This window comes from Uloborus diversus, chromosome 2, assembly GCF_026930045.1.
Source record: "Uloborus diversus isolate 005 chromosome 2, Udiv.v.3.1, whole genome shotgun sequence".
NCBI classification, from domain to species: Eukaryota; Metazoa; Arthropoda; class Arachnida; order Araneae; family Uloboridae; genus Uloborus; species Uloborus diversus.
In genome coordinates this window covers 97122783-97138239 of record NC_072732.1, presented here as the reverse complement: position 1 = coordinate 97138239, position 15457 = coordinate 97122783, and the positions used below count along the sequence as shown (strand labels likewise).

Here is a 15457-nt window from a genome sequence, read left to right as displayed (position 1 = left end):
AAAGTCCTTGTTTTCTTTTCGTTGAAACAACTCATCGACAGTATGCTTTTTCTCACGTCTAACGTAATATGGTCGAAAAAGACTTTTCTCCGCAGAATTTCAGATCTATAGTGATGATTTTTTTCTCTTACCTCTCCCCTTTTTTTCTTCTTTTTAGAAAAAAAGAAGTATTGTATTCGTAAAAAAATTTTCACTCAAAAATCGACCTTAATTTCCATTTTGCTCACCCACGAAAGAAGGGTGAGTTTTTTTTCGACTCGACCACACATGGATAAGGGCCTAAGAACGTATAGACCCCCGAAATATCCGTTTTGAAGATTCCCGAGTTAATTACAACGAGTTTTCTCGTGACGTCTGTATGTACGTATGTGCGTGTGTGCGTATGTATGTCGCATAACTCAAGAACAGTATGTCCTAGAAAATTGAAATTTGGTACGTAGACTCCTAGTGGGGTCTAGTTGTGCACCTCCTCTTTTGGTTGCATTCGGGAGTTTCTAAGGGATCTTTCGCCCCTTTTTGGGGGGAAAAGGGGCAAGTCACGAAAGGGGCAAGTTTCGCAAGTCCCCCAAAATGGTGGGAAATCATTGTTAATTTCGATGTAAACTCAAGTGGTGTTATAATTTGACGGACACTTGGCGATATATCGCCAGTATTTTGGTCGCCAAGTTTTGTCGCCCACTTGGCGACAAATTTGGCGATTTTTTAAATTTTTTTTTAAAAATCTGGTTTCAATTTGCCACATTAAAAATGCCAATAATGAGGAAATGACATTAAATTGTGCATTGGTCATGGGATACACACATCAGCTCGTTTTCAGCCTACTTTCCCGTAAAAGTAAAAGAAAGAAGAAAAGCATGAAATTAGGCTTAATGCATCTTAAAAATGAAAGTCAGAGAAAAAAAATCAAAAAAAGGAATCCCATCGTCATATATCTAATAGCCGATGATCAAGTAACCCGTGAGTTTCAACAATGAAACTCGCGCCACGACATGATAATTGTGTTCAGCCCTAAATTCATTCAACCCACCTCCAGAGTGCGCAACGACGCAACAGTGCGCACGCGCGTAACTAGCAACATTGATGTAACCTTCAGTGTAGATGTTTTTTCTTTCCAATAAAGTTGTTCAAAACCAGTGCTGCTCTTTCCATCGTTCGTACATGGTCCGTCGAGCCGGAGCAATAGTCAATCAAGTTTAGGATGATGTGTAGCAGTCAACGTGCAAACTGTTATAAAACAAGCAGTTCATATTCATCACTCTTGAACGAGTAAAGCAAAAGACGAAACAAGCATCGCACTCATTGAGGAAGGTCACGTCCTTAACATGGAGCCCCTTTTAAAGAAAAAAAAAAAAAAATAACAAAAGGTAAGCTAACTAGATTAACTACCCAAGTAAAGAATTCGCAAGTCAAGGGCATTTCTCTGCCTGATATAGAAGTATTCGAAAATAGTGCTATTTCTTTAGATAGTGAGATAAATACTTTAAATGATGAAATTCTAACAACTTGTTTAGACACAGAATTTGATAAATATGAACAAGAAATGCATGAATTGCTTTCAAAATTAGATGAGTTAAAAATCACTTTAAAAAATGAACAAAAGAAATGTGTAAGCGATAACACTGTTAACGACATTAATTTAAATACATCTCAAAACACAGTAAATTCAGATGTCAATAGCTTAAAACTTCCGCGTGTAGAGTTACCAGTGTTTACTTCTAATTATCTTGATTGGATTTCATTTCGTGATTTATTTTTAGCAAGTGTAGGAAACAATCAATCATTAAGTAACTGTCAAAAATTACAGTATCTTAAACTTTCTGTTAAGGGTGAAGCAGCTACCTTGTTACAATCGATTCAAATTTCAAACGAAAATTATGAAAGGGCGTGGAAGGCGCTTACTGATCGTTATGAAAACGAATCAGAAATCATAAATGCAGCTTTAAACAAATTAATTTCTCAACCTATATTAAAACAGGAATCAGCCTCAGGGTTACGGAAATTAATTGACACTACATCACAATGCATAGATACATTAAAAATCCTAAAACAGCCTGTCGAGCATTGGGATACAATTATTATTTTCCTATTAAAAGGAAAACTAGATTCAGAAACACTTCGCGTTTGGACGCTAGAACATGCGAAAAAAATTCCTTCATTCGATGAGTTCAAATCTTTCACACTAAGCAGAGCAGATGCTTTAGCGTCTTTAGCGTTAAGGGAGGCCAGAAAGGAGAAATTCAATGTAAACTATGAGAGCGGGGGATCCTTTCGAAGTCAGAAAACCCATAAATCAGTTCATTCAGCTCAAGTGGTTGCTAACATATGCGTTTTCTGTAAAAGTGAGTCTCATTTCGGATTATTTAAGTGCAATACTTTTTTGGAGCTGCCCTTGAAGGAAAAATGGAACGTAGTGAAAAGAAATAACTTATGCGCTAATTGTCTGAAATCAAATAAAACTCATCGAATTGAAAAATGTCGAGCGGGAAATTGCAAAAATTGTTCTCAGCCACATAACACATTATTGTGCGCAAAAAACACAAATGAAACAAAATCTCAATCACAAACAGAAAATGAAATGCTTTCAACTATTAGTAGCAATAGCACAGTTGTTCCAAACACACAATGTGTGCTATTGCCTACTGCAGTTGTTTATGTCAAAGACATCAATGGCATTTCACACACTTTCAGGCTGCTGATCGATTCTGCTAGTCAAGGCACATTTATCCGGGAAAGTTGTGTAAATTTTCTGGGATTAAAACGCAATCGAATAAACATAAGCGTAGATGGCTTGAGTTCACAGAAAGTGGGCAAAGTTACAGGTTCAGTTCAAATACAAATCACATCACTATTTTACAAAAATGCTACTGTCACAGCAGAAGCATTCATTATACCTAAAATAACTTGTGACCTTCCCCAATATCAAGTGGATGCATCCGTCTTAAGTAATTTCAAACACTTACAACTGGCAGACAAAAATTGCCATCAACCGGGCCCTATAGACATACTGCTGGGTGCAGATGTATTTAATGAAATAATGCTTAGCGGACAGACAAAAGTCCCAGGACAATCATTAGTCGCTCTAGAATCCATTTTCGGATGGGTGATTCTAGGAAAAACTGAAAGCAAGTCAAATTCCAAATCACAAACTGTAATTTCCAATCATGCAAGTTTCGAGTATAATGCCATTGAGTATGAGCTAGACAAGTTCTGGAAATTGGAAGAAATTTCAGAAACAAATCCTTATACGGAAGAGGAAGCCGCATGTGAGAACCATTTTAAACAAACATTCTCCCGTGATTCTACTGGCAGATTTGTGGTGAAACTACCGTTCCGTGAAACAATCGATGAACTCGGATCATCTCGAGACATAGCCGTGCATAGGCTACAACAAATAGAACGTAGGTTTGTTAAAAATCAATCCCTCTCAAAACATTACCACAAATTCATGCAAGATTATCAGGACTTAAAACATATGGAACTAATTCCAGACAACGAAATTGATGTTCCGGCAACTTCCAGCTTTTATCTCCCTCACCACGCAGTTCCCAATAAAACCGGAGATAAATTTCGGGTTGTTTTTGATGGTTCTGCAAAATCATCCAGCGGTATATCTCTTAATGACAATTTAATGGTGGGACCACTCCTACAAAGTGATCTCACTACATTACTTCTTCGCTTTCGAACTTACAAGATAGCGATGACTGCAGACATAGAAAAAATGTACAGACAAATTATCCTACAAGACGCAGACTTTCAGAGAATAGTCTGGCGCAATTCATCGTTGGAGCCAATTCAAGATTTTCGTCTAACAAGAACAGCATACGGCACAGCTTCAGCACCGTACCTTGCTGTTAGATGTCTACAACAATTGGCAGTGGAAGAAGCAGATCAATTTCCAATGGCCTCCAAAGCAGCCATCATGGACTTCTACGTTGACGATTTAATGTCTGGAGCCAAGTCAATCTCAGAAGCTATTGAATTGCAGAAACAATTGATGCACATGCTATCAAGTGCAGGCTTCATTCTACGAAAATGGGCATCCAACAGTGAAGAGCTCATAAATTCGATTGATTCAGATTTACGTTCTTCAAAGACCGCGTTGAACATAGATAGTGATGAGACTGTCAAAACATTAGGTGTCCTGTGGCATCCAGCATCAGACACATTCCGGTTCAAAGTAAACACCACACCTCTAGAAAGTACTTTGACAAAACGAACACTTCTTTCAACCATCGCCAGAACATTTGACCCTCTTGGATGGTTGTCACCCATCACAATCAAATCTAAAATCATGATGCAAAAAATGTGGAAATATCAAGTGCAATGGGATGAAAACGTTCCGCCAGACATCGCACGCGAATGGACAGAACTTGCAGAAGACATGATGTCTGTAAAAGATATCGAAATTCCAAGATTTTTGTCGACTGGTGATAGCAATGAACTCAAATTATTCGGCTTCAGTGATGCATCGGAAAAGGCGTACGCAGCAGTTATTTACTCCTGTTCTAGTGAAGAGAATGAAAAAACAAATGTGCAGCTCGTAATATCAAAAACCAGAGTAGCTCCACTCAAAACCGTTTCCATTCCAAGGTTGGAACTTTGCGGTGCTCTATTACTCACAAAATTAATGGATTTTACCTGCAAAGCATTGAATACCAACATAGCACACACGCAGTTCTATACAGACTCTAATATTGTTCTTTCTTGGTTAGCATCTCACTCAAGCAAGTGGAAAACCTTTGTAGCCAACAGGGTGGCTAAAATCCAAAATCTCTCATCACCGACCCAGTGGTTCTTCGTAAGTAGTGAATCAAACCCAGCTGATCACGCCAGCCGTGGCATGTCATCATCAGCGCTACTGAGTTCATCATGGTTTACAGGACCAAGTTTTTTACATGAACCTATGCCTCTACAGGTAAGTGCACCAACACCTCCAATCCCAGAGCCTGTGCCAGAGGAACGTTTGCATACGATACAATCAACAACTGCAATCAATAATACATCAGAAGTTAATACTTTGTTTAACCGTTATTCATCCCTTTCTACCCTTAATCGTGTTGTAGCTCTTTGCTTAAGATTCATTCACAACTGTAAAAATTCACGTAATAAGATTTCTGGATTTTTAAAGACAATAGAAATTAATAATGCTATGTGTGTTTTAATTAAACTTGTACAAAATTCAGAGTTTATTAATGAGATCAATGCACTTAACAAAAATCAAACTTTATCTTGTAGAAGCAAAATTTTAGCTCTCAATCCTTATCTCGATGCTTCAGGAATTTTAAGGGTGGGCGGCCGCTTGCGACATGCAAACGTCGCATACAGCCAAAAACATCCCATCTTACTTCCAAAGAAACATATTTTAACTGATCTCATTATTAAACACTATCATCTAAATCTATTGCATGCTGGTACACAACTTTTACTATCATGTATTCAAGAACAGTTCTGGATTATTGGTGCTAAGGATATCATTAGGCATTTTATAAGAAAGTGTGTTAAATGTTGCAGAATTCGAGCAACTGTAACCAATCAAATGATGAGTGATTTGCCACCCACACGCATTTCTCCTGCTCCTACATTTTCTCGTTGTGGAGTAGATTATGCAGGCCCGTTCCAAATCAAAGCAGCTAAAGGACGAGGCTCTAAAACATTCAAGGCATACATTGCTCTTTTTGTTTGTTTTATCACTAGAGCTATTCACTTAGAGTTAGTTACTGATCTTTCAGCAGACGCGTTCATTGCAGCTCTGAAACGTTTTATTTCTCGCAGAGGGAAATGCAGTGACATATATAGTGATTGTGGTTCTAACTTTATTGGCGCAAAACGTAAACTCATGGAATTTGAAAAGCTCGCTAAGACTAAGAGTTACAATGAAAATGTTAATAATTTTTTATCTGAAAAGGGTATTAATTGGCATTTAAATGTTCCAGGAGCTCCACACATGGGTGGTCTCTGGGAGGCAGGCATAAAATCTACAAAATTTCATTTAAAACGTGTTGTTGGGGATATAAAACTAACCTATGAAGAATTTGAAACACTTTTAACCCAAATTGAAGCTTGTCTTAATTCTAGACCATTAATAGCTTTGTCTAGTGATCCCAATGACCTGTCAGCATTAACGCCTGGTCATTTCATTATTGGTAGACCATTAGTAAGTATTCCTGAACCAAGTTATATTGACTCCAACATTTCGCATTTAACCAGGTGGCAAATTATTCAGAAAATGGTTCAACAATTCTGGAAACGATGGCATAAGGAATATTTATGTAGATTACAACAGAGGCCAAATGGTTATTACCAAAAAAAAAATCTTCAAATAAATGATCTGTGTCTTTTGAAAGAAGACAATTTGCCTCCTACTAAATGGAAAATGTGCCGAGTGACTCAGTTACACCCTGGCAGTGACAATATGGTTAGGGTAGTCACTGTGAAAACATCAGATGGTGTATTCAAGAGAAACATCACAAAATTATGTCTCTTACCTATTTAAACACTAATTAAAGCATACTTTTAATCCTTATTGTTTGCATATGTTGAAATAATATTTCAAGGTGGGCGGCATGTTCAGCCCTAAATTCATTCAACCCACCACCAGAGTGCGCAACGACGCAACAGTGCGCACGCGCGTAACTAGCAACATTGATGTAACCTTCAGTGTAGATGTTTTTTCTTTCCAATAAAGTTGTTCAAAACCAGTGCTGCTCTTTCCATCGTTCGTACAAATTGGATTATATATTTTGGTAATGTTTAACATCCATGGAAAGGCTTTATTGTGACAAGGCTGAACTCGAGCGGTAACATAACTGTTTTACTGGTAAGACTGCATTTCAGCGGAATGAAGAAACGAAAAAGTGGTCAACAATGAACGCTACCTACTGGAGTTCAGGGTTAATCCACTGGAGTTAAGGTTACAATTTCAACCAGCAAAAAATCACCAAACAGGCAATGGCTTCGTTGAAAGGTAGAAGAGTGGAAGCAATTTTCACCCGGCATACCTTGACGGGCGACTTTCTAAGTAATTCAATAAATATCTAAAAAAATTTTTTTTTGAAAGTAGGGTTTTGGAGGGAAATGTTCGAACGAAGGAAAAAACGAGGAAAATGTTCGTCTGTCTGTCCCCTAAAAACTTTCGATTGAATAGTCCGATTCGAACAAATTGTTTTTGTTCAAAAGATCTCAGCGAGGGCACCTCATTCCAATTTTTCACTTTTTGGTTTGAAGAATTTTTCGTTCGGTTTTAAACAGTTCAAAAACACTTAAACATTGGAGAAACTTAAGACCAATATAGATCCTAGAGTTAAAGGCGGATTTGCTTCAACTAAAAATTGCTGGAAAAAGCTTTTGATAAAAAACATGTATTCATAGAATTTTTTTTTTTTTTTCGATTTAGCAATTTAGCGATCGATTTTTTTTTCGATTTTTTTTAAATTTTATTTTAAGGGTATTTTTTGAACAAGTCGAAAAAATTTTAACATTAACGACAACGTGAAAAGCTCTCTTTTGACACCGAAAAAACTGCGCAGATTCTGATTATAATCTCAATTTTCGGTTTTAAGAAATAGAAAAAAAAAAAGTTGTTAATAAAAATCGAAAAACCGTAGCTCTTAGAATCTATATTGACGCAAGTCAGAGATAAATATAATAAATGCAGAGATGAATCAAACTTAAATAAGCTCAAATCGCAAGCAATTTTACTAGGGCTGCGGAGTTAGCAGAGAAATGACTAACTCTGGACTCTGACTAGCAGGGTTATAGCTTCTTCAACTTCGACTCTGACTCCAAAGCGTTGGCAAAATTGCAGACTAGGAGGGACTTTGATCGAGTCTAACTCCTGGATTTTTAGGGCCTTCGACTCCTGTACCCCAAAATGAGGCCGACTCCGACTCAAATCGACTCTTTGGCAGAAATGCAGACTAGGAGGGAAAATGACCGATTCCGACCCGAGAATTTTAAAGTTTTAGACTCCCAAATACGAATTAAAATCAGTTCGACTTCGAATCCACAGCATTGGTTTTTATTGTGAAATAATGATTGCTGAGATTTTTTTTTTAATTTTTATTTTAAAGTTTCATGTATTTATTTTATTTTTGTCAAAGTGGAATAAGAAAATTGGGAGTGCATTTTTTTTTCTTTTTTTTTTCGTTTTTAGTTTTTAAACAAAAATAGAGAAGTGTGCAGATGATTTCGAAGTCCCATCGTGAGAAAAGTGAAAGTTTTATAGGACTCTTCAAAATCTTTGAACTTTCTCAATTTTATGAATTTGTTAAGTGCGCTTGAACTGTTGTTTCTCTGTCCTCAAAAAATAAATATTGATTGTATATTTTATTTATTTATTTATTTATTTATTTGTTTGTTTTCCTTTCCTTTTCCCCCAGCTTTACTATCAAATCCTTATTATGTGCTGTTAGTAGAAACTTAAAGCGGTAAATAAAACGCAAATAAAAACATCGATTTAAAACTACCAAGCAATATTTGTCAAGCAGTTTTATTATCATTTTTATGATAAAAATACGGTTTAAATAAAATGATGCATCGATTGATTTAATCCTGAAGCTCTAATCAACATGGGGGCCAACCCAACATTAAAAGAAGTTTTTCTCTAACTGTGCTGTACGTTATCGTTCCCTGCAAAAATTTTTAAAATGACGAAAATTTTCTTTAAAAAAGAGTTTTATTGGATGAATTTTGATAAAATTTCTAGTAATCCCTGCACTTGAAGGTTCTAGATCGCAACTATATATTTGTCTGTTTCAACATGAATGTTGAATCATGAACTTCTAAAATAACAAACGCTTTTGATGAATTTAATTTCAACTTCATATACAATTCAATCAGATCCTTGAAACCTAACAAACATTTCAGATTATGAATTTTGAATTAAACACGATGTTTCGTGAAAACTTTAGCATAATTTATGGAATAGCTGGTTAGAATTCTGCGCTCCTATGCAAGAAAGTTATACGTCAAAGAGCTCGTAGTAATATTCATTTCAAAACTTTTTAGTAACTACCTTTTTACTTCCTTTTACAAAAAAGGAAGTATTGTATTCGCGAAAAAATGTTCACTCAAAAATCGACCTAAATTTCCATTTTGCTCACCTCCGAATGAATGTTGTTTCCCCCCCCCCCCCCCCCGACTCGACCACAGGTGGATAAGTGCCTAAGAACGTACAGACACGCGAAATATCCATTTTGACGATTCCCGACATAGTTACAACGAGTTTTCTCGTGACATCTGTATGTACGTATGTATGTATGTGTGCGGATGTGCGTATGTGCGTATGTATATCGCATAACTCAAGAACGGTATGTCCTGGAAACTTGAAATTTGGTACGTAGACTCCTAGTGGGGTCTAGTTGTGCACCTACCTTTTTGGTTGCATTCAGGTGTTTATAAGGGGGTCTTTTGCCCTTTTTTTGTGGGAAATCATTGTTAGTTTCGATGTAAACTCAAGTGGTGTTACAATTTGGTGAACAATTGGCAATATTTTGCCAGTCTTTTGGTCGCAAAGTTTTTTCGCCAACTTGGTGACAAACTTGGCGATTTTTTTTTTTTAATCTGGTTTCAATTTGACCACTATCGGTGATATTTAGAGAGTAAACTATTGAATGACATTCAAATTACCAATAATGGGAAAATGACATTAAATTGGAGTAAAAGGAAGCCATGTGAGGCACACGTCAACTCGTTTATTTTGATCTCAGCAACTGACATTACAATTTCTTGATTCTGATTTTAGTTAAAAATAGCATTTTGTACCTATATTTTATGAGACTACTAAAAGGTACTTCGTTATTACTTTATTTATAACGTAAAAATCAAGTTTTAGCTAACTTGATTTTTACTTTATTTTTTTCTTCATTGCTTGGATCAAAGCAATCAATATTTCTAACATTTATTCTTAGTCAGCCAACTATGAAACTTTTGTAACCACATTCATGACTGGTATATGTTCGAATTGAGCAGAACTACATATTTGCTTCTCTAAAATTCTCAAAATATTTTAATCTTTTTATCAAAAAAACTCATTTCCTAAAAGTGCGATAAAAATAAGTATGGACGGAAAGAAACTCATTTCAAGTACCAGTTTTATCTTTTCCTTATAGTTCTTTTATAAGAGTGAAAACACCAAGACATGATTAACATTTTGTTGAAAAGAAAATAAACTTTCAGAAGGTAACAAAGTTTAATAATAATATTTCCATCAAATGTTTTTAATTTTTATGGCAATGTTTTCATTCAATTGATTTCGAAAACATTAAACAACATTTGTGTTACTGTTAAAATAACATTTTTTCTTCAGTGTTGCCCGAGGGAAAGGAAATAATTTAATTCTTCACCATTCTCATTAGATATATGTGAGAATAAAATTCTATCCTAAAATCGGAGAATAGCCGGTGAGAAATCGGACATATGTTATACCGGAAACGCAAGCGATACGACCCCACTGATTCGATAATCTTACACCACAACCACACACACACACACACACACACACACACACACACGCGCGCGCGCGCGCGCGCGCACGCACGCACATACATACACACACACAAAAAAAAGGCATTTACCAAAAGAAAACATTAGAATTTGAAAATTTTGTTTTCAGCTTTTGAATTTTAGAGGGAAATGAAACCGAGTGAAAGCGTTGAGCAGCAACTATCCTGGACAGCATTTTTAGTAAAGAGTTTAAATTACATGGATAAGGGTAATCGTAGCGAAATTGTACAAATTACGTCCTACACTTTGGAATTGTTTGTCCATTTTTTAAAATACCACAAATTAATCATATTTTTTACTAATTCTTTGTTTAATTTTGTGAAATCAAGCAGGGGAATGTGGGAAAAAGTGAAATAGCGGAGTGAAGTGAAAAAGGGAAATATCTACTCTGCGTTTAGCTCCACCAATTTAGTAATATTTTGACAATGTAGTCTATTCCAGTCATAAAAAAGGGCCGCCTAAGACTAAAGCATTTGATAATACAAGCAATTTTCAAAAATTGAAACTCTTATTGTAATATTTGTTGTAAGTCATAAATTATTTTTGATGTTATAAAATTATAAAATTCTTGTTATTAACATTTCAAATATTAATTGATACCTTCTAATATGCGGTGCAATATTCATTTAATTAATATTAAGGTTATTTGTATTTTAAATATTTTGCTTAAGTAATCGAGTACATGCGGGGCAAAGTGGATGGGGCAAAGTGAAATAGCTTATTTCGTTTACTCACTCACATTTACTAAAATACTTACGTATTCATTTATTAATTAATTCATTTACATTCCTTCATTTAATAATTTTCTTATTTAAACATTCATTCACGTATTTTCTCATTAATTCACTTTTTTACTCCCTCGTTTATTTTTCTTCGAACAGTAATTAATTAATTAATTAAATGATTCGTTCATTGTTCCATTTTCTTATGATTTATTCATTCAAAATGTTATTTACAGATTCAATTGATCAAAAATACTTTTTTTATAATAAAAAAAATATTTTAATAGAAAAATATTTGATTTTTCACTTTGCTGCCCAAAAAAAAGTGAACATTTTCCACTTTTTTTTTCTTTCTTTTCTTTTTTCATTTTTTTTTTTAAAGGTTTAAAATTATTGCCAAAAATAAAAATAATGTTTCAATGAAAGTTATGTTCTTTTTTGTGTACTGTAATTTTCAGAATAAATTTCCTATTTGTTTATTTTGAAAAAGCATCTTAGTCATTTTACTTTGCCCCACATTCCCCTATAATGGATATTACATGAGTAATTTATGAAGTGTTTAAAAATATCCTGCTTTGAAGGAAGAATAAGAATATTATTAGTTGTCCGTGAAACAGCAGTTTGAAATATCAGTTGAGCTATAGCTTTTACATGAAAATCATTTTAACAGCACAATTTCGAAAAAAAAAAACATGTCTCAACGCTTTTATGTTGTCTCCTCTGTCACAGCAATTCTGAAAATAAAATTAACAACTACATTGAATCTGGAAATATTTTTAAAAAGCCTTGAAGTAGCATAATTTCTGTGCTTAGCTATTTTGAATTCTAGTTTTTCTTTTCTTTTTCTTTTTTTTATAAGTGAGTATTATTCTTTTTTCCCTTCTAATAGTTAAATTAAATATTTAAAAATCCACTGTTTTTTGTATTTTTTTAAAAAGAGCTTTTTCTTGAAATTGTAAACAGAATTAGTTCTAGAATCATAGCTTTATGTTTTTTTCTGTAATTTAAACTTTTCTTTACGATTAAAAACTTTTTCTTCTAAGATTAGTTGTCCTCTCTGTCTTTGGTTTGCTCTGTTACACTACAGTGATCAATATATATTTTACCTCTTCATAAATTGCTTATGTTTAAACCATTTATGCTTAAGTAAACGTAAATAAATGGATAATCAATATTTAAAAAAAGGTATTATTATTAAAAATGATTAGATTAACTGTTTGTGAATACCTACAATGATAAAACAACTGAACTTATATGTAATTGTCGACATTAATAAGTATAGGAATTTAATTCTTTGCATAAACTTTCAGACTGTTTTCGCGCAGGTTAACTCATGCAGCAAGCATATTAAGAAAAACGAAAGATATATTATTTTTTGTTTCTCATCTCGCGAGGCAAACATCAGTTCACATTTTGTTTTTCAAGCAAGTAAAGGGAAGTGGGGCACGTTGGTCCGCTTTTTTACTTATCATTTTTTATCTCATCAAAAAATTTAATGAGCAGTTCGATTTTCCACAATAAGTTTCACTAAACACTTCTCAACACCACAGATTTTTTTTAAGTGTTGACTTTTTTTATATTAATTTTTAAACGGAACCTCGTAAAGTGGACCAACGTGCCCCACGGGTGGGGTACGCTGGACCGCATAACTCAAGAAACATTTTTTTATAATTTTAGTGACAAATACTTGAAAACTTTGTAACTACCTTATTCTCTTTTGTGTGTATAGTGAAAAATATAAAGTTTAAAGATCAATATAACATATTAAATTGGTTTTAATTGATAAATCATCTTTATTTAAAAACAGAAATAAGTATTCACTATTAGTACCCAATTATCTTTTAAAAATCAAAAGAAAAGTCAATTATTGGAAATTCATGAGACAATTAATGTAGATTAAAGTTAATTAAAGATGCGTTAAATGATATCTGGGAACGAGAACATAAAAGTACTACTTCTTGAGCTTTGGAAGTAGCACTTTTATTGTACTGGGACTTGGAAGGATAAGTCATATGTTACTTCTATGCAAAGTTACTTCAATGTTTGCTAGGGGGGAAAAGCTCTTTTTTTCTTCATTACCTTACATGAAACAACTCCAAAAAGAAAAGAATCCTGTTACACTAATATCATATATTTCAAAGAAAAAGTACAATAAAATTGACAGCTTGAAGTTAGCATATCTTTGTGTTCTAAATCAAAATTAGATAATCTTAAGTGAGACTATATTTTTGTATTCCTTTAATCAATTATTTGTTTCATTTTGTTTCTACGTAGAAGGCTTGTTTAGTAAAAAAAAATTGTTTAATATAGGAACTTTACTATAGCATGTTCTGCATATTTTACTCTTAGAAAACAAGTGTCTGCACAAATTTAAAAGTATATTTCAAAATATAAGTAGTAAAAAAGTGCAGAAATGAAATAAATCTTTTGGTAAAATTAATTTTGCAGTTTTTGTTTAATAATTATAAAATATATCTTTGCTTTTTTTGCTCTAAGTTCTTCTTATTATTATTTCAAAACATGTGTAACATGAAATGAAATAAATCTATAATATACAAACACTTAGAATATTGTTATAATTATTGAGACTTAGGAAGGGAAAAAAAGTTTTTAAATTATGTGGAGTAGAGGTTGGCCCGGTCCAACGTGCCCCACAAAGAGTGGACCAACCTCCTCCATCTTTGTCTGAAAAAGTGTTGTCGTAATTTTTTTCTTTTTGACAAAAAATGAAAAAATTGCCAATTATTATGAACTAAAGGAACTTACTTTAAGAAAGGAGTTCCTTTTTCCCCCGAAATCTTGATGAAAATCATTAAAAAAATTAAAGTTACAGTTTTCTGAAAATTACTCAGGACTACTGAAATAACACTTTTTGGAATAAAATTTGTTCAGTATAACTGTACCATGTGATTTCATTATAGTGATTTGTAGGACCATAGGTGTTATGTGTTGGTCATAAAATAAAATAAGAAATATCAATAGTATTAAAATAAATGAGACCGGTCCAACGTGCTCCGCGGTCCAGCGTACCCCACCTCCCCTTACTGATACTCGTAGTATAGATGGAACAATATTTTCCGATAAAAGATTTCCATTAAGTTTAAGATGTAAAACTTCTTGTTCAACCCAAATCTGAAGGCCGTGTGTGCTACTTTGCTATTGATGAATATAAAACCACTATCACAATTTTTCTGCTTCAGATTATAATAGTGATGAAAGAAGGATAAAATAGTACTGATTTTTCCTTTTTGTAAAAACATGAAAATGGAGTCTCTTTTCAAATATTTCATACTTGAAACTACCATTTTCAAAGCATAAATTTCTTCCCTTGGAATATGCCTTGTTAAAATGTTGTCGTATGCTTCGCGAGTGAAATAGGATTTTACATCAACGCACTTACTTGCAAAATTCAAAATTTATGACACAATTCAAAAGCAGTTTGCAATGATATATAGAAGCATTATTTTACACACATCTTCGTTTTAAGTTAAAAACACCCAAGTCTTATAAAAAGAAAATTGTGTATTTTTAGGAAAATGCTGGATTAAGGAGGATTTTAGGTAAAATGTAAAAAATAAGTAAATGAAAGTCCTTTTACAGAAATGTTAGTGAGATAGTCGAGTGGAATTTCGCATACTTATTCATGAATTGGATTCTTATGTTTCAATACTGTAAGGAAAATGCGTACGCCAGATAAGACCATGTAGGTAATAAAATTATTTCCCATTTTTTGACGCAGGATAGCAAAAAAATCACTTAATCGAGGTTTATCGTCATCAGAAAGACTTTTTTTTTGACAAAGCATTATCAGCAAGCAGTTTGTTATCGACAGGCAAAAGTATAGCAGAAGTTATTACATAAGAGTCTTGTCAAAATTTTCTTTACAGCGGACTTTTGTTTCATCATTTTTTATTATATTTTAAGATGACAAAAACAAAAAGAAAAAAAGTTGTACACCGTCGTTTTTTCCTGTGATTTGATAACTAAGAAAGTTAGATTGTAGCCCAACAAGGCCATGAATGCTTTTATTAGGACTCCGGTGGCTTTATGAAGTCACTGAAGGATCGGACGGAGGATGGGATGCTGTGCTACATATGTTGCACATATATGCAGAAATCGAACGCAGCAGTGACTACAAAACAGAAAATAACGTCTTATCAGTGCCTCGAATGAGACGATTGATCTTTCTCCTTTCCAATTATAATAAACATGGAATTTTCGATAGTGGTTTT

General features: G+C 33.8%; 2 protein-coding genes across 2 annotated transcripts in view; both read left to right on the top strand.

The window, feature by feature from the left end:
- Positions 1–15457, top strand: part of LOC129217188 (uncharacterized) — a 188734-nt gene that overhangs the window by 134289 nt on the left and 38988 nt on the right. The gene's annotated exons all lie outside the window — the stretch shown is intronic.
- Positions 1541–6493, top strand: LOC129216439 (uncharacterized). The gene has a single exon (XM_054850654.1). The coding sequence runs from the start codon at positions 1541–1543 to the stop codon at positions 6491–6493; it is 4953 nt and encodes a 1650-aa protein (XP_054706629.1).

What these genes read in the sequence shown, in the direction of transcription:
- LOC129216439 (XM_054850654.1), top strand. Translation starts at nt 1,541, where the DNA reads ATGCATGAATTGCTTTCAAAATTAGATGAGTTAAAAATCACTTTAAAA.